The sequence below is a fragment of the Bufo gargarizans genome, chromosome 1, assembly GCF_014858855.1.
Source record: "Bufo gargarizans isolate SCDJY-AF-19 chromosome 1, ASM1485885v1, whole genome shotgun sequence".
NCBI classification, from domain to species: Eukaryota; Metazoa; Chordata; class Amphibia; order Anura; family Bufonidae; genus Bufo; species Bufo gargarizans.
Genome location: NC_058080.1, coordinates 192,588,191 through 192,606,524, shown reverse-complemented (window position 1 = coordinate 192,606,524; position 18,334 = coordinate 192,588,191). Strand labels below are relative to the sequence as shown.

At 44.5% G+C, this 18,334-nt stretch overlaps 1 protein-coding gene across 9 annotated transcripts in view; it reads right to left on the bottom strand.

Moving 5' to 3' along the window:
• The window catches only part of INPP4B (inositol polyphosphate-4-phosphatase type II B), a 700,458-nt gene that overhangs the window by 116,933 nt on the left and 565,191 nt on the right, over positions 1-18,334 (bottom strand). For all 9 annotated transcript variants that reach the window (XM_044300592.1, XM_044300585.1, XM_044300600.1 and 6 more), the window contains one exon: positions 9,731-9,908. In XM_044300592.1, the coding sequence (XP_044156527.1) occupies positions 9,731-9,908 (178 nt within the window). The remainder of the gene's footprint in view (positions 1-9,730; positions 9,909-18,334) is intronic.

Sequence of the window (18,334 nt, the reverse complement as noted above, 5' to 3'; positions counted from 1 at the left end):
AGTGGAGTAGACACCTCAAAAACCAAGAAAGGTCTCTGGCTCCTCCTGCCTCCTCTTTTGCTGCAGTCTCGGCCTCTTTATTCACCTCTGGAGTGACAGTGGCACCTGCCACCCCGCAAACAGAGGATCTGCCAGCAACACCACCACCTGGGTCACCAAGCATCTCCACATTGTCCCACCAAAGCATTCAGCTCTCAATCAACCAAACACTGGAGCCGAAGAGGAAGTACCCCCCTACCCACCCATCCCTGGCCCTGAATGCCAGCATTTCAAAATTACTGGCCTTTGAAATGCTGTCATTCCGTCTGGTGGAGACGGAGACTTTTTAAAACCTTATGTACCACAGTACGTCGTTCCCAGCCACCACAACTTTTTTTTTCAAAATCAGGTGTGCACGGCGCAACGCCATCTGTGGCGAGGTCCACCTAACTACGGATATGTGGACTAGTAAGCATGGTCAGGGACGTTATATCTCCCTAACAGCACACTGGTTAAATGCAGTGGCGGCTGGGCCTGAGGCGGATAGCAGTTAGGCGCATGTCCTTCCACCACCGAGGATTTCAGGGCGCTTCTCTTTGCTTCCTGTTGCTTTCCTCCTCCTACTTCACTTCCTCATCTGGTCAGTGTAACACCTTCACCTCCAACTTCAGCACAGCCAGGGGTAAATGACAGCAGGCAGTTTTAAAACTTATGACAAACCCCACACGGTGCAGAAGCTGTGAACGGACATGGAACAACAGACCAATGAGTGGTTGATGCCAGTGACCCTCAAGACTGGCTGTCACAACCAGACAGCTGAGAAGCTCTGACAGAAGCCTTTCAGAACCTCCTCCTTGAGTTTTCTTTGTTGTTGTGTTCAGTTCCTCATCTCGTTAGCCTCTCTCAGCTGTCATGTAGTTGGACTTATTGCTTCCCTTTAAATTCCTCCCCATAATGCATTACTGGGCGGCTTATACTTCTTCCTGGAGTGTGTGTGCATGCTGATCCTATTTCCCAGTCTCCTACTAAGTTAAGTGCTGTACATTTATCTGTTATTTTCTGTTTGCTGGATCCCAGGTGACCCTGACTCCCTCCGTGTCTGGTGTAGGGAGCCAGTGGTCGTGTCCCCTCACTATTGTAGAGTGTTCAGGTGTTATATAGTCGAGGTACGTGGATATGCAACCATCCACCTCTGGGATTTTTGCATAGGCTGAGCAGCCAGGGAAAGTGCCAGGTTTTGTGCAGGGGTCTCCCTTTTGGTTCCTTAGCTTTGGATCCAGTGAGTCATATATGCATGTTGCATTGTCTTGTTTCCTGTACACCTTCCGTGACATTATAAGCCGCCAAAACCGTCTCAAGCATGGATCCGGTTTCACTTTTGGCTGAACGCTTCCAGGGTCTTTCATTGGAGGTAGCTGATCTCTGCAAGACTTTTTCTCAGCTTCAAGTGACCGTTTCAGCTTGCGTTCATGGAGTTTGTTCTGAGCCTAAGATCTCGCTCCCGGTTACGTTCTCCGGGGGTAGTGAGAATTTTGTGCGTTTTAGAGAGGCTTGCAAACTCCATTTTCGCCTTCTTCCCCATTCCTCTGGTGATGAGGAACGGAGGGTGGGGATCATTATATCGCTGCTCAGGGGTAACGCTCAGTCTTGGGCCTTTTCGCTGCCGGAGGGGGCACAGCCTCTCCGTTCAGTGGATGAATTCTTTTTAGCCCTGGGTCAGATATATGATGATCCGGATCGTATTGCTCTGGCTGAGTCTAGACTACGTCTATTATGCCAGGGTAAACAATCCGCAGAGATATACTGCTCAGAATTTCGGAGATGGGCAGCTGATACTGGTTGGAATGATGCTGCACTCCGAAGTCAATTTTGCCATGGTCTTTCAGAGGGATTGAAAGATGCATTTGCCTTTCATGAGAGGCCTATTTCCTTGGACTTTGCTATGTCTCAGGCCGTTCGTATTGACAGGCGTCTTAGAGAGAGAGGAGAGATATCTCCTTCCTGTCATACTCAGTCCCAGGACAGTGCAGCGGTCTCATTCTGTGCGCAGGGGTGTTGGTCACTGTCAGCTCCTTCTGAGCAGGAGCCCATGCAGCTGGGGTTGATTGCTTCTGACAATAGAAGATTCAGCTTGCATGGGAGGGTTTGTTTTTGTTGTGGAGGTATAAATCATTTGGCAAATGTTTGTCCCTCTAGGAGATTCAGGCAGTTTTCTGGGAGTAATAAAGAAACAAACAGGAAAAAATCTTTTAAAAATGTTCCGTCTGTTACTATTGGCAGGGTTGAGGCGGAAATTGAAGGTTTTCCGTTTGCTTGTAGTTCCCGTTTTGTCCTGCCTGCCAGGGTGGTGCTAGAGAGCAAGAGCATTTTTTGTGAGATTTTTGTGGATAGTGGAGCAGCTGTCAATCTCATTGATAATCAATTTGCGATAACTCTTGGTTTCCAGGTATGCACTTTGGGAAAGGATATTCCTGTTTTTGCTATTGATTCCGCTCCACTTTCTCAGAAATCATTAAAGGGCATAGTTCACAATATCCGTTTAATTGTGAGTGATGCTCATGTTGAGGATGTGTCATGTTTCGTCCTTAGCGGTTTGCCTACTCCTCTAGTGTTGGGGCTACCCTGGCTCACTAAACATAACCCCACCATTGATTGGCAAGCGAGGCAAATAAATGGTTGGAGTGACTTTTGCAGAGAGAATTGCCTCACAACATCTGTTTCTGAGGTTGCTACTAAGACTGTACCATCTTTTCTCTCTGAATTTTCGGATGTCTTCTCTGAGAGTGGAGTTCAGGATTTGCCCCCGCACAGGGAGTACGATTGCCCTATTAATCTCATCCCAGGCGCCAAGCTGCCTAAATCTCGTTTATACAATCTTTCCCAACCTGAGAGGATCGCCATGCGTGCTTATATCTCTGAGAGTCTGAGAAAAGGACACATACGACCCTCGAAGTCACCTGTTGCCGCTGGTTTTTTCTTTGTTAAGAAAAAAGATGGTTCTTTAAGACCTTGTCTGGATTTCAGGGAGCTGAATTGTATCACTATTCGTGACCCTTATCCGCTTCCTCTGATCCCGGACCTGTTTAACCAGGTTGTTGGGGCTAAAGTATTTTCTAAATTAGATCTAAGAGGGGCATACAACCTGGTCAGGGTCAGAGAAGGAGATGAATGGAAGACGGCCTTCAATACCCCTGAGGGCCATTTTGAGAATTTGGTTATGCCTTTTGGTTTGATGAATGCCCCAGCCGTTTTTCAGCATTTCGTGAACAGCATTTTTTATCATTTGATGGGAAAATTTGTATTAGTGTATTTGGATGACATTTTGATTTTTTCTCCTGATTTCAAAACTCATAAGGAACATTTACGTCAGGTCTTGCTCATCCTGCGGGAGAATAAATTATATGCGAAACTGGAAAAATGTGTGTTTGCGGTTCCAGAAATTCAATTTCTGGGGTTTCTTCTCTCCGCTTCTGGTTTTCGCATGGACCCCGAGAAGGTCCGCGCTGTGCTTGAGTGGGAGCTTCCTGAGAATCAGAAGGCGCTGATGCGTTTTTTGGGCTTTGCCAATTATTACAGGAAGTTTATTTTGAATTATTCCTCTATTGTTAAACCACTCACTGATATGACCAGAAAGGGGGTAGATTTTTCTTCTTGGTCAGTAGAGGCGCGTAAGGCTTTTTCTAATATCAAGGAGAGTTTTGCTTCCGCTCCCATCTTGGTGCAACCTGATATTTCTTTACCCTTCATAGTTGAGGTTGATGCTTCTGAGGTGGGTGTGGGGGCGGTCTTGTCTCAGGGTTCCTCTCCTGCCAAATGGCGACCGTGTGCCTTTTTCTCGAAAAAACTCTCCTCCGCAGAGAGAAATTACGATGTGGGAGATAGGGAATTGTTAGCCATCAAGTTGGCTTTTGAGGAATGGCGCCATTGGCTAGAGGGAGCCAGACACCCTATTACCATATTTACTGACCATAAAAATCTGGCCTACTTGGAGTCAGCCAAGCATCTGAACCCGAGACAGGCCAGATGGTCTTTGTTCTTTTCTAGGTTTAATTTTGTTGTCACGTTCCACCCCGGAGTTAAGAATGTGAAGGCAGATGCCCTGTCACGTTGTTTTCCGGGAGGCGGGAATTTTGAAGACCCGGGTCCCATTTTGGCTGAAGGTGTGGTGGTCTCTGCTCTTTTTTCTGAATTGGCGGCAGAGGTGCAGGCAGCCCAGTCAGAGGCTCCTGATCTTTGTCCTCCTGGGAGGTTGTTTGTGCCTCTCGCTTTAAGACACAAGATTTTTAAGGAACACCACGATTCGGTCCTTGCTAGGCACCCGGGGGCAAGAGCCACACTGGATCTCATCGCTTGGAGATTCTGGTGGCCTGCGCTTCGTAAGTCGGTTGAGGGGTTTGTGGCAGCCTGCGAGACTTGCGCTCGTGCCAAAGTCCCTCATTCACGGCCATCAGGTCCTCTCCTTCCCTTACCCATTTCTTCCCGTCCTTGGACACATCTGTCCATGGACTTCATAACGGACCTGCCTCGTTCCTCGGGGAAGACTGTGATTCTGGTGGTGGTGGACCGTTTTAGCAAGATGGTGCATTTCATCCCTTTTCCTGGTTTGCCCAATGCTAAGACGCTGGCGCAGGCATTTATTGATCACATTGTCAAATTGCACGGTATTCCTTCAGACATAGTCTCTGATAGGGGCACGCAGTTTGTTTCCAGATTCTGGAAGGCTTTCTGTTCTCGCTTGGGGTTTCGGTTGTCATTCTCTTCTGCTTTCCACCCGCAGTCGAATGGCCAGACAGAGCGCGTCAATCAGAATCTGGAGACATATCTGCGCTGTTTTGTGGCGGAGAATCAAGAGGATTGGTGTTCTTTTTTGTCCCTTGCTGAGTTTGCTTTAAATAACCGTCGTCAGGAGTCCTCTGATAAGTCACCATTTTTTGGTGCATATGGGTTTCATCCGCAGTATGGGACTTTCTCGGGAGAAGGGTCTTCTGGTTTACCTGATGAGGACAGATTCTCCTCGTCTTTGTCATATATTTGGCAAAAGATTCAGGATAATCTAAAGAGCATGAGTGAGAGATATAAGCGTGTGGCAGATAAGAGACGTGTGCTTGGTCCGGACCTGAATGTTGGTGATCTGGTGTGGTTGTCTACCAAGAATATCAAATTGAAGGTTCCCTCCTGGATGTTGGGTCCTAGGTTTATTGGGCCTTACAAAATCCTGTCTGTCATCAATCCTGTTGCCTACCGTCTTGATCTTCCTCAGACTTGGAAGATCCATAATGTTTTTCATAAGTCCTCATTGAAACCTTATGATCAACCCATTGCACCCTCGCCTTTGCCTCTTCCTCCGATTATGGTTGATGGGAATCTTGAATTTCAGGTCTCTAGGATTGTGGATTCTCGTCTAGTCCGCGGTTCTCTTCAGTACCTTGTTTATTGGGAGGGTTATGGTCCTGAGGAGAGGATGTGGGTCCCAGTGACGGACATTAAAGCCTCTCGTCTCATCAGGGCTTTCCATAGGTCCCATCCTGAGAAGGTGGGCTCTGAGTGTCCGGAGTCCACTCGTAGAGGGAGGGGTACTGTCACAACCAGACAGCTGAGAAGCTCTGACAGAAGCCTTTCAGAACCTCCTCCTTGAGTTTTTTGTTGTTGTTGTGTTCAGTTCCTCATCTCGTTAGCCTCTCTCAGCTGTCATGTAGTTGGACTGATTGCTTCCCTTTAAATTCCTCCCCATAAGGCATTACTGGGCGGCTTATACTTCTTCCTGGAGTGTGTGTGCATGCTGATCCTATTTCCCAGTCTGCTACTAAGTTAAGTGCTGTACATTTATCTGTTATTTTCTGTTTGCTGGATCCCAGGTGACCCTGACTCCCTCCGTGTCTGGTGTAGGGAGCCAGTGGTCGTGTCCCCTCACTATTGTAGGGTGTTCAGGTGTTATATAGTCGAGGTACGTGGATATGCAACCATCCACCTCTGGGATTTTTGCCATTTTGACGCACATCCCTTGCCTGGCGCATGTGCTGAATTTGGTGGTGCAGAGATTCCTTAAAAATTACCCCGATATGTCAGAGCTGCTGCATAAAGTGCAGGCCATCTGTGCACGCTTTCGGCGTTCTCACCCTGCTGCTGCTCACCTGTCAGCGCTGCAGCGTAACTTCGGCCTTCCAGCTTAGCTGCAGCACACACGGGTGAGTCGCTCTGCGGAACAGCACCACTTCACCACTAATGACTGGGCCTCTATGCGAGACCTTTGTTCCTTGTTGCGCTCTTTCGAGTACTCCACCAACATGGCCAGTGCCGATAACGCTGTTCTCAGTGTTAGTATCCCACTTCCATGCCTCCTTAAAAAAAACGCTTCTGGCGATGATGGAAGAGGGATCATTTCATAGGGTTTAAGGCCAGTCATTCACAAGTGACTCCGATGGTAGATTCCTCCAGTGACTCCGAGGGTAGATTCCTGCACCCACAAACATCAGGTACACAATTGTCCAACCAGTGCACAGTTCTGGAGGATGATGAGGTGGAGGATGAGGAGGAGGAGATGGAAAAGAAGGAACCATGTTCACAGCGGGGTGGCACTCAAACCAGCTCATGGCCATTACTGATGAGTGGCTGGGGGATACAGAGGACACAGAGGATACACCTCCCACAGAGGACAGCTTTTTGTTTCCTCTGGGCAGCCTGGCACACATGAGCGATTACATGCTGCAACTACTGCCGAGTTGCCCACATTCTAACTTGTGCTGGCTACTGTGTGGTCACGCTGCTGGATCCCTGTTACAAGGACAACGTACCGTCCCTAATTCCGTCACTGGAGCGTGACCATAAGATGCGCGAGTACAAGCACACGCTGGTAGACGTGCTGCTGGTGGCATTCCCACCTGACAGTGTTCTCAAAACTGTGGGGGCACAGTGGAAGCACAAGGCGAAGGCAGAGGAGGAGGAAGGGCACCACCAGCACCTCAGAAGGCAGAGTTAGCATGACCGAAATGTGGAAAAGCTTTGTCACACGCCACAGCAACCAGCACCACCAGCTGATATGGCCCGTCTTAGCAGGAGGCAGCATTTCACCAACATGGTGGAGCAGTATGTGTACTTTATTTTTACATATTTTATGTTATTTGAAGTAATTTCCCTATCCACATTTGTTTGCAGAGCACTTGCAAATGCTCTTAACCACATTTTGCTGCCATTTGCAGCCCTCTAGCCCTTTCCATAACTTTTTTACAGCCATTTTAGTGTTTAAAAGTTTGTGTCCCCATTGACTTCAATGAGGTTCGGGTCCGGAACTCAAATTTTTTTGTTTAGTTTGGCCGAACCCGTCGAACCCGAACTTCCAGGTGTCCGCTCAACTCTAATCATAATACAATAATACTAATGGTCAGATATAGTGTTATTCCTCATGTACAGACACATGATGACTGATTCTGAAAAGTCACCTGAAACAATATTTACAGTTTAATATTATTCCTTCTTGTTCTTCTTAGGATGACAAATCCTCATTGACAACCCAGCTTCCCTAACTTGGCTACTAATATTGAAGGTACCACTGAATTAAGACTACATCCAGCAATAACACAACTCAAAATTGTAAACATAGCTAAAGCTCCTCTGTAGGTCTACTTTCAGTAGAAGCAAACTGAACGTAGTCCTTGTCACCCACACTATGTTCTCGAAATATTTAATCACCATAGATGTACTGTGCCTCTTGAAAAAGACCCAGCTATTGCAAAAGTCAAAATGCTGTCTCTTTGCTTGTCTGGATCAATATAAATGTTCCCATAGAGGACGCTGCAGAAAAGTAACCATTAAGGAACCAATCTCAATAAAAACTTGTGCCAAATCATAGTTACATACTTAAAAAGGTTGAAAAAAAGTTCAACCAAGGCATATGTGGGGATTCGAATCCCAGAAGGAATTGAGACTCTCATAAGCATTAATGTTGTTTACTTTTAAGAATTCATCTAAACCCTTTTTAAAACTGTCCACTGTTCCTGCTGTGACCACATCCTGAGGAAGTCTATTCCACAGATTCACAGTTCTTACAGTAAAGCAGCTTTGATGCTTCCGGAGACTGAACTCTTTCCTCTCCAATCGGAGAGCACATTTTACTTGGAACAGTTTTTACAGTTAGTGTCATCTGCAAAAATAGAAATAGTGCTATTAATCTCGTCCTCAATATCATTAATAAAGAAATTAAATAATAAAAGGTCCCAGCACTGAACCTTGGGGTACACCACTTATAACCCAAGACCATTCTGAATAGAAATCATTGACCACAACACTCTGGACACGGTCCTTCAGCCAGTTTTCAATCCAATTACAAACTATACTTTTCAAGCCTATAGGTCTATAATTACATGTGGAGGACCTAGATCCTTTTATGAATATGGGCACCACGTTTGCCTTGCGCCAATCACTTAGCACTGTACCAGTACCTAGAGAATCTTCAAAAATTATAAACAGGGGCACAGCAATGACTGAACTGAGCTCTTTAAGCACTCTTGGGTGTACTCCATCTGGACCTTGAGCTTTGTTCACATTTACCCTATTTAACTTGTCTTGGACCATATCTACATTTAGCAAATGAGTATATTACTGCGCTACATTTGTCTTTTAGGCGCCACTGCAGGGGAAATAAGCTACTGGGCCTCATTTTCCCCTCAAAATCAACTGTGGGGGTTACTTTTGCCCAGATAACTTATTTAAGCCTTGCTTGAACACATTTTTTACACCTATGAATCAGGGTTGCCAACTGCCCAGAAATGTTTCCATAAAAAAAGGCAATTTTTTTCCTTTGTCCATGAAAAAAATTAAAATAAAATATGTCCGTGATTTTTTTTGAAGCTGGTGATTCCAGACTAGATTAATTTGATGGTAATTATCATAGTTTTACAGCTCACAGTAAAGACTGGTAATGAGTTACTATCAGTATATTGAGCTATAGACATGTAAATAAATTCTTATAATGTTTATCACTCATTATGGTTTTTCAATTTGTCCATAAAAATGTTGGCTGTCAGTGATTTTGGGTTAAGTTGTCCAGAAAAAAGAAAAATTCTGATTGGCAACACTGCTATCAACAGTCATCTCTGCTTCTGCTTGTCACGTACTTACCAGTGCCTGGAATAAACCATCATGCCATACATATATTCAGTTCCTTTGGTGCAAAGCCTGTTACTATGCTTCCACCTCTTGTAAAGTCTGCCTCTTCAGCAACAGTCCTCATCATGGGGCCCGCTCATACCTAAGCGAGCCACCAGCACTAAAATGTTTTACTCTATTTGCTCACATCTTAGTGCTGTGTTTGCATGTAGAATCGCAAATGTAACTGCATTAAAAAAAATCACTTTCAGATAAAAGAAGGCAAAAAAAATAATCTAGCTTAGAAGAACATTATCTTCTACTTGCTTCTCGGCAACAATTATTAGCATTAGAAAAGGAAGGACGTTGCAACAAAATAACTCAGTTTAATAACTGAATCTGCCGCTCCTGAAAGCCTACAATCTTACTTTCAAAAGCACCTTTAAAAGCAAGAAATAAAGATACAGAACATGTTTAAATTGCTTTTTTTTTTTCAAAGAAAAATGTTTGCCATTGCTTTAGCTTGGCATTTTGAAGTCTATCTTTCAAAGTGATTACTGTATATTCTGTTATGTAGGGAATGTCGACCTGTACATTAAATAAAAAAAGAAGCATTAGGAGGGAGTCCATTTTTATAAATGAGCCATTGCACGGCAGATTTGGATCTCACCGTTTCCGAGAGTGCTTTTAAAGAGTTTTTGAGGCTGTCCGCTGAGCGCTGTCTTGCTGAATTAAGCAGGAGGTCTGTATGGCTTGATATAAGAGGTTGCAGGTGATTGATGTTGCTTAAAATTTCTTTTGCCTTTGCCGTGTTCTCCGGTGAATAGTAAATACATTGGTACCCAGCGCTGGAAAACAGAAATGCAGATTTCTATTAAACAGCAAGAAAATATTATCAGATTTAACTGAGAACTGAATACTCAATCTAAAAAAATAAAGGAAACATGGGGAAATTGATTTCCTGTATTCTGGCAAATGACAGCATACTTATCTGAGAGAATTCCACACCAATCATTATTTTGAAGTATAGCACCCAAGGAACCACAAATGTACTAATATGTGAAAAGTTGAAACCAATTTATTTGCTAGCTAAGCTTTCATAAAAAATAAGTGCTGCATGCTGTAGATTTATACACTTAAAGAAAGATATTTCAAAGCAGTATTTATTTTTTTGCTGAACACTGCCAAAAATAAATGGACTAGGAGGGCCCTTAAAATAAAAGAAAGAAAAAACCCCATGGCTACATTCACATACATGATGCTGCAGGAAGTATTTTAGAAAAAACATAATTGTGGGAATACTTTTGATATGTGGTTCTCAATGACAAAATTTTACCCCCCCCCCCCCCCCGCCCAAGTAAAGAAGGATAAAAACATAGCAAAGCCTCAACAGTAGTGTTGATCGAGCAAGATGCTCGGGTGCTCGATTAGAACACCTCAGGATAATCGGGTGCTCTACCGAGCACCAAAGCACAATGGAAGTCAATGGGAGAACCCGAGCATTAAACCAGGCACCCCTGCTCTGAAGAGGGGAGGGTGTCTGGTTCACATGAAAAGGTAAGAAATCGATGGTTCGGTAACAGCGTGGAGAGGATGTCTGGATGCATCTTGGACTCCCAGGTCACTGCTGGGAATGATGTTGTCCGAGTAGTACGCCACTTTTACAGACTGACAATAATACGCACAAAACCAAAGATAAAATCGATTTTAGAGGAAAAATTGTTAAGAAACATTATTTTCTGTATATTTACTTGTATATAAAGAGCAAGTGCTGCCAAAAATTACAAGTAAGAGGCACTCAGATACAACCTGTATATCACATAAAGAAGGGCCTCATTCACATTGTTGTACAATTGTTCAGGTGGTGGTACTCCTACACTCATAAAGCCTATGCACTAAGTGAAAAGGCTGCCAAAAATTACAAGGAACTGGCACTACACTACACCCTTTATTACACATAAAGGAGGGCATCATACACACCCTTGCAAAATTATGATTTATGTCCTGCTGGTGACCCTCAAAAACATTAGGGGTGAGGGTCTGCTGCTGAGCTGACCATGGACAAAATTATGGCCGAGGGCCTGCTGCTGAGCTGACCCTCTAAAACATTAGGAGCGAGGGCAGCCTAATAAGCATGTTGATATGATGGAGGAGGAGGATGAGGACGAGAAAAGGAAGATTGAACCATATACCCTTTTTTGTGGTGGAAAGGGTGGATGGGAATACAGTGTATTCAATACACCATAAAAGCCACATTTAAAGTGTCTTTATGTTCAGCCGCTTTCCTCTTGAGTAGAGAAGTTAGGGGCAATACAGGCCTTGTTCATTTTGATAAGAGTCAACCGGTCAGCACTTTCAGTTGACAAGCAGATGCGCTCATCAGTTATTATGCCCCCAGCAGCACAAAATACCAGCTCTGGCAAAACGCTGGCGGCAGGGCAGGCCAGCACCTCCAAGGCGTAGAGCGCCAGTTCGTGCCAAGTGTCCATCTTGGACACCCAATAGTTGTAAGGCACAGAGGGATCATTGAGGACGCAGACATGGTCTGCTACGTACTCCTTCACCATCTTCCAAAAAATTTCCCTTCTTGTGACAGTAGGCCGCGCATCAGGGTGAGGGTGCTGGCGGGGGGTCATGAAACTGTCCAATATAATAGAAATGACCACGGCACTCATTTTACAATTGAATTAATAATGCTTCTTTATTATCCATCCAGGAAGTAATAATTGTGATAAGAACGAAACATTGGCCAGTATTTATTAATCATTACTTCCTAGATGGATAATAAAGAAGCATTATTAATTCAATTGAAAAACGAATGCCGTGGTCATTCCTATTATATTGTTACTGCAATTACCGCTGAGCACCGGAAAAAGCAATAGAGGCGTGCCGTCCAAATATATATTTTTATAATGAAACTGTCCAAGGGCTTGGAGAGTGTTGCCCTGCCTCTGTTGGAACTGCTGTGTGTTCCCCTCGTCTCCCCTCTTCGGTTGCCCAAGGAACTACATACTCTGCTGCCAGTATTGTCAGCTGGAAATTTTTGGAGCAATTTTTCCACAAGGACCTTCTGGTATTGCACCATTTTGCTAGTCCTCTCCACCAGGGTGAACAAACAATAATCATTGTTGGCCAAAATGCGTACAACGTTAGGGTCACGGGAAAGACAGCCATGTGTGCCAGAGTCCCAACAGACAAGGCTTCGCTGTCCTCATCAGGAGGATGATTCTCAATCTCCTCATCCTCTTCTGCCCATCCATGCTGAACAGATGGAGTAAACCTGCTATGGGTACTACCCTCTGTACTACCCTCTGTAGCGGAGGCAACCGTCTCCTGCTCCTCCTCCTCATCATCATACAATTCGCGCTGAGAAGACAAAATGAGGGTGGTCTGGCTATCGCCCTGTGTACTGTCTTCCCTCATTTCCACATCTTCCACATGCAAAGCGTCTGCCTTCATTGTAAACAGCGAGCGTTTCAGTAGACAAAGAAGTGGGATGGTTATGCTGATAATAGCAGCATCGCCGCTCACCATCTGTGTTGATTCCTCAAAGTTGCGTAAAACCTCATGGAGGCCAGACATGCATGCCCACTCGTCGCTTGTGAAGAGCGGAAGCTGACTGGAAAGGCGACGACCATGTTGCAGCTGGCATTCCACTACTGCCCTCTGCTGCTTACAAAGCCTGGCCAACAAGTGAAATGTGGAGTTCCAGCGCATGCTCACATCGCACAACAGTCGGTGATCTGGCAAATGCAAGCGCTGCTTCAGCGTTACCAGACCGGCGACAGCTGTAGATGAATTTAGGAAATGGGCACACACGTGGTGCACCTTCATCAGTAGCTCAGGCAAATTGGGGTAGGTTTTGAGAAACCACTGAACCAATAGGTTGAACATGTGGGCTAGGCATCGGATGTGTGTGAGCTTGCCGAGTACCAAAGCCGCCACCAAGTTACGGCCATTATCAGACACAACCATGCCTGATTGTAGGTTGAGTGGTAAGAGCCACAGCTCAGTCTGGTCCCTTATACCCTGCTACATTGGATGTCGCAGTGAACATCTGCATTATAATAAACTGCAAAGTATGTGACTGGGGTTTAACAAGCAATTTGTATTATTTTATTATAATTATAATTTTTTTATTATTGTGTTTTCCAGATTTGTCAGATTTCACTTATTAAAATGCAAAGGGTGAAATATGCAGCAAATATAATACTGTACAAATTTCAGGTTTAACTTTAGAAGCAGAGGTATAGACCTGGAATAGTACTGTACTTCTATAGATGTCGTACAGCCATGTGACCGATGCAGCCAATCACTTGCCTAAGTGGTAATGCTATAAAATAAAAAACAAAACACAACCATGGGGGTCAATAGCCAAATACATATACACACAATGGTGCGGCTTATATAAAGAGTAGACTTCCCAATATTCCGATGTAACTGGACAAGCTTATAAATACAAGAAAAAACAAAGAACTGAAAGCTCTTAGACGTCCAATGATGAAAAAATAGTATGCTTTATTGAAAACTCAATCAGTGAATAATAAAATGCCATAAAAACAAGGGGAGTAGGGAGCACAGACGCCATCCCAGCTCTACAGTGTCGACAGAGAAAATCACAAATCCATTAAACATTGATCCAATTAAATATGAGTCCAAATATAAAGTATGGCTATGTACTGAGATAATGTAATTATGGAGGGTAGTGACCAGAAGGTGATCCACACATGAACACAGCCTGTGAAGCAGGCGGTAGTGTGACCCTGCTGGACCTATATCCCACCGATATATAGGCAGGATATAGGTCCAGCAGGGTCACACTACCGCCTGCTTCACGGGCTGTGTTCATGTGTGGATCACCTTCTGGTCACTACCCTCCATAATTACATTATCTCAGTACATAGCCATACTTTATATTTGGACTCATATTTTATTGGATCAATGTTTAATGGATTTGTGATTTTCTCTGTCGACACTGTAGAGCTGGGATGGCGTCTGTGCTCCCTACTCCCCTTGTTTTTATGGCATTTTATTATTCACTGATTGAGTTTTCAATAAAGCATCCTATTTTTTCACCATTGGACGTCTAAGAGCTTTCAGTTCTTTGTTTTTCCTTTAAGTGGTAATGCTAGCATATTTGACACTTGACTGCTGAGACAAGTGATCAGCTGCAGCAGTCATATGCCTGTACAATACATTATTCTTTAGGAAATTTAGCAAACACCTTGGGGACCACCGAAGCATTGGTACTGAGCAACAGAGGATTTAACAGGTAAGTAAAGGGTAACCGTCATATTTTCTTTTTTATGTAATTGGATTGGTTTGACTAAGTTTACCTTAGTTCCCTAGTTAATATTTTTGTATAGGTATTGAATTACCTAGTAATTGCTGCATGTTCTTTCCTCCCCCAGGCATTTCAGTGGTGTGGCTAAAAGTGTTGCTAGGTGTCCTCCGTCTCCTATCTTCTATATATAGAGAAAACAGAGGATATAGTAGTGGGCAGTCCTGAACGCTGCGTGCGTGCTCCTGTCTGACCGGGATAGTGCCGATAGTTGCAATAAAAATTCGCGATTAGAACATTCGCTATAAAAATTCGTAATTTCTCAAGAGGAAGAGGGCATGTTTAATTCTGGAGAAAGTCGATTGGTTGGGGTAAGGCTGTCCGTTCCCGAGATGAGCCGAATGAATTCTGGGTAGTTAGTGAGGGACGTCTTAGCCTGAGCGTAAGGGCATCGGCGGCCATCTTGAGAAGACAGTCAGAAAGAAGTCTTGTGAGGAGCAGTTGCTATGGATGGAATCTTATTAAACAAGTGGTAAGTGAACACAATAATTAGTGATTATGGATCACCACCACAGCAGCAACAACATATATGAAAATTGATTATGAGTGAAAATATGACAGTTACCATTGGTCTGCACTATACTACTTTAGTAAACACTCAGCTGTGAGAAGTGCTGGTCTAGGTCTGTATAAATATACCGTTTCTGCTGGTGCTCAAGAATATTCCTTCAAGCAGGTGCATACACAGATCCTACAGGGCCCCTTAGCAAAGCTTAGTATGGTTCCCCCTGCCCCACCATGTTTTCCAGTATATGTGTATCAAAAACTCCCAGGTAATGCGGAATGCAAAGCATGATGCCCAGATATCTTTTCCTTTAGCAAAAATAATAAATAAAAAAGTCGCCTTCTTCCTCACCCACTTTATCTAGCTTCAATGTCTTTGTAAAATCTTTGCAAATATGCCACTTATCATGAACACCATATTTATATCAGAAACTAGCATAAATACATTAATAAATCTACTGCTGCACTTCAAATATTACAAAGCTGGCTGCCTGCAGCCACCACTAGGGGGAGTTGATTACATAGGAGTTCATACAGTTTTACCATTGTGTACAATTAAAGCTGTAACCATCTCTTTGCACTGAAGCCCCCCTAGTGGTGGCTGAATGAAAATTTTGTGTTTTCACATACACAAAAAAGTAATTCAGCACCAAGCCCCTTCTCCTCCTGACCCTGTGACAGTTGTGTGGTCTGCCTCCACTGACGATATGCCACTGTAAACAGATCTTCAAAATGCAAAGTTTCTTTTTACAGAACATGACATGGGTCCCCAACACTAGGAGAGTGTTAAGCAAGTGCAACTTTTTTTTGTGCGTTTTCCTAAGGTTGTCCCCTTTTGAGAAGTCAGTTAATATTGATTAGATCTGTTTCTAGATTTTGCAGCCAGAAGCCACTGCAGAGTATTTTATAGCTACAGTACCAATTTCCATCTTGGGGTGGGCTAGTCTATGCTGATATCAACTATCCCCACCTCATCCTAACAATGCGATAACAGTGGAACAGCCATTCTGATGACTGTCCCTTTAACTAGGCTTTGAAATAATCTGGTAAAAAAGAGATAATTTTGACGCAGAATAAGTACAGATAGCTGGCATATTTTCCCAAAATGTATACTTGTGCAGTCAACTGAACTTCATTGGCAACTAGAGTAGCAACTCAAGAAGCCACTTTACATTACTGCTTCGTATGCTGCCAGCTGGCAGTGGTTTAGAGTTCTTTTTATAGACGCAACATACGAAACGTGATTTTGTGTCTAGACATCTTTTCACTTAGTGCAGTAAATGAGCTGTGCTACCTCAGCGGATGACTGTATATTCAGATTTAATCAGATAACTTGCAAGTAACGCAAAAGATGTGACAAATCTCAATTTGCTCAAAATGATTTAAAAGTAATGGATGAAAATTTCCAGAAACTTTGAAATATTCTGTAAGGAAGGGTTGTGTTTATGACATTTTGGTTGAGTTGTGATTAATATATGACATACAATGTCCTTTACACTATTATGGCAATGAATGTGGAACCACTGTGTCAACCAAATGGTGTGATTTTGGCCTTAACCTAAGGGCATTATCCTGGCAGTTCCCTGGTATTAACCCTTTAATCCTTACACAAATATCTGGACTTCACTTTAGGGGAACAACCAGGTCACTACCTCTTGGAGTGGTCCTGGTGTTTTTGAGAGATGACCCATGGGGTTTAGAGACACTGATGCGCAGCACTAAGGCATCAGGCAAAACCCGTAGTCAGTAAGAGAACAAGGTCAGGGCAGGAAGAGTACATGCAAATATGTGAAACAGGTCTGAGCTCAGGGCTGGCAACAGAGGGTAAACAGGTTCAGGTCAGGTCAGACAGCAGATGATCAGAATGCAATAAACTAACAGAGTTCGGTACATGGGCAGACAAAATGTAGAAACACCTTAGCAAGAAACTAGCAAGCGAGGAACCTTATTGCTCAGGCAAGGAATGAGAACAGCATGGCATATATAGCAATAGATGATTAGCAATTGGAACCAGCCTAACAGCTGAAACACAGAGCAAAAGGAGGGTTAACAACTGCAGTACTGTTCAGTGAAGAATGCTTCTAAGGGCTCTTTCACACTTGCGTTCTTTTCTTCCGGCATAGAGTTCCGTCGTCGGGGCTCTATGCCGGAAGAATCCTGATCAGTTTTATCCTAATGCATTCTGAATGGAGAGAAATCCGTTCAGGATGCATCAGGATGTCTTCAGTTCAGGACCGGAATGTTTTTTGGCCGGAGAAAATGCCGCAGCATGCTGCGTTTTTTGCTCCGGCCAAAAATCCTGAACACTTGCCGCGAGGCCAGATCCGGAATTAATGCCCATTGAAAGGCATTAATCCTGATCCGGCCTTAAGCTAAACGTTGTTTCGGCGCATTGCCGGATCCGACGTTTAGCTTTTTCTGAATGGTTACCATGGCTGCCAGGACGCTAAAGTCCTGGCAGCCCTGGTAAAGTGTAGTGGGGAGCGGGGGAGCAGTATACTTACTGTCCGTGTGGCTCCCGGGGCGCTCAAGAGTGACGTCAGTGCGCCCCACGCGCATGGATCACGTGATCGCATGGAAATGTCATCCATGCGCATGGGGCGCTCTGACGTCATTCTGGAGCACCCCGGGAGCCGCACGGACTGTAAGTATACTGCTCCCCCACCCCCCACTACTACTATGGCAACCAGGACTTTAATTGCGTCCTGGCTGCCATAGTAACACTGAACGTATTTTGAAGACGGATCCGTCTTCAAATGCTTTCAGTTCACTTGCGTTTTTCCGGATCCGGCGTGTAATTCCGGCAAATGGAGTACACGACGGATCCGGACAACGCAAGTGTGAAAGAGGCCTAATACACACATTTCTACAGCTTACAGGGACACTGACAGGCTTGCGCCCAGCCAGCCTCGCCACAACTGCCGTTTGAAGCGCCGCCCAGCTAATCAATATTCACTTCACTGGGCAGCTACTAGTGTCCCCGGCCATCTTCAGCGCATGCGCCCGGCACCCTCACTGGCCGGGATCGCATCGCGCCTGCGCACAGTCTGATTCCCAGAGGCCGATGCAGCCTCTGCTTAATGCGCATGCGCCGGGCACAGCAGCGCTTCAGAGTAGCCGCCCAGCGAAGTGAATATTGATTAGCTGGGCGGCGCTTCAAACGGCAGTTGTGGCGAGGCTGGCTGGGCGCAAGTTCAGATGAAACACCGCCCCTTGGGCAGATTGAACACGATGAAAGCAGGTTATAAAACTTCTTTTTACTGTATTTATAAGGCGGACAGGGGGGATACTTAGATGATTCTAATACACTTTATATGACCTGTACTGTCATATATATACCTAAATATGCTTTTTGGGCCTGTCAGTGTCCCTTTAAGGATCCATTCACACATCATTTTTTTTTCTCTGCATCCGATCCGCAATTTATAC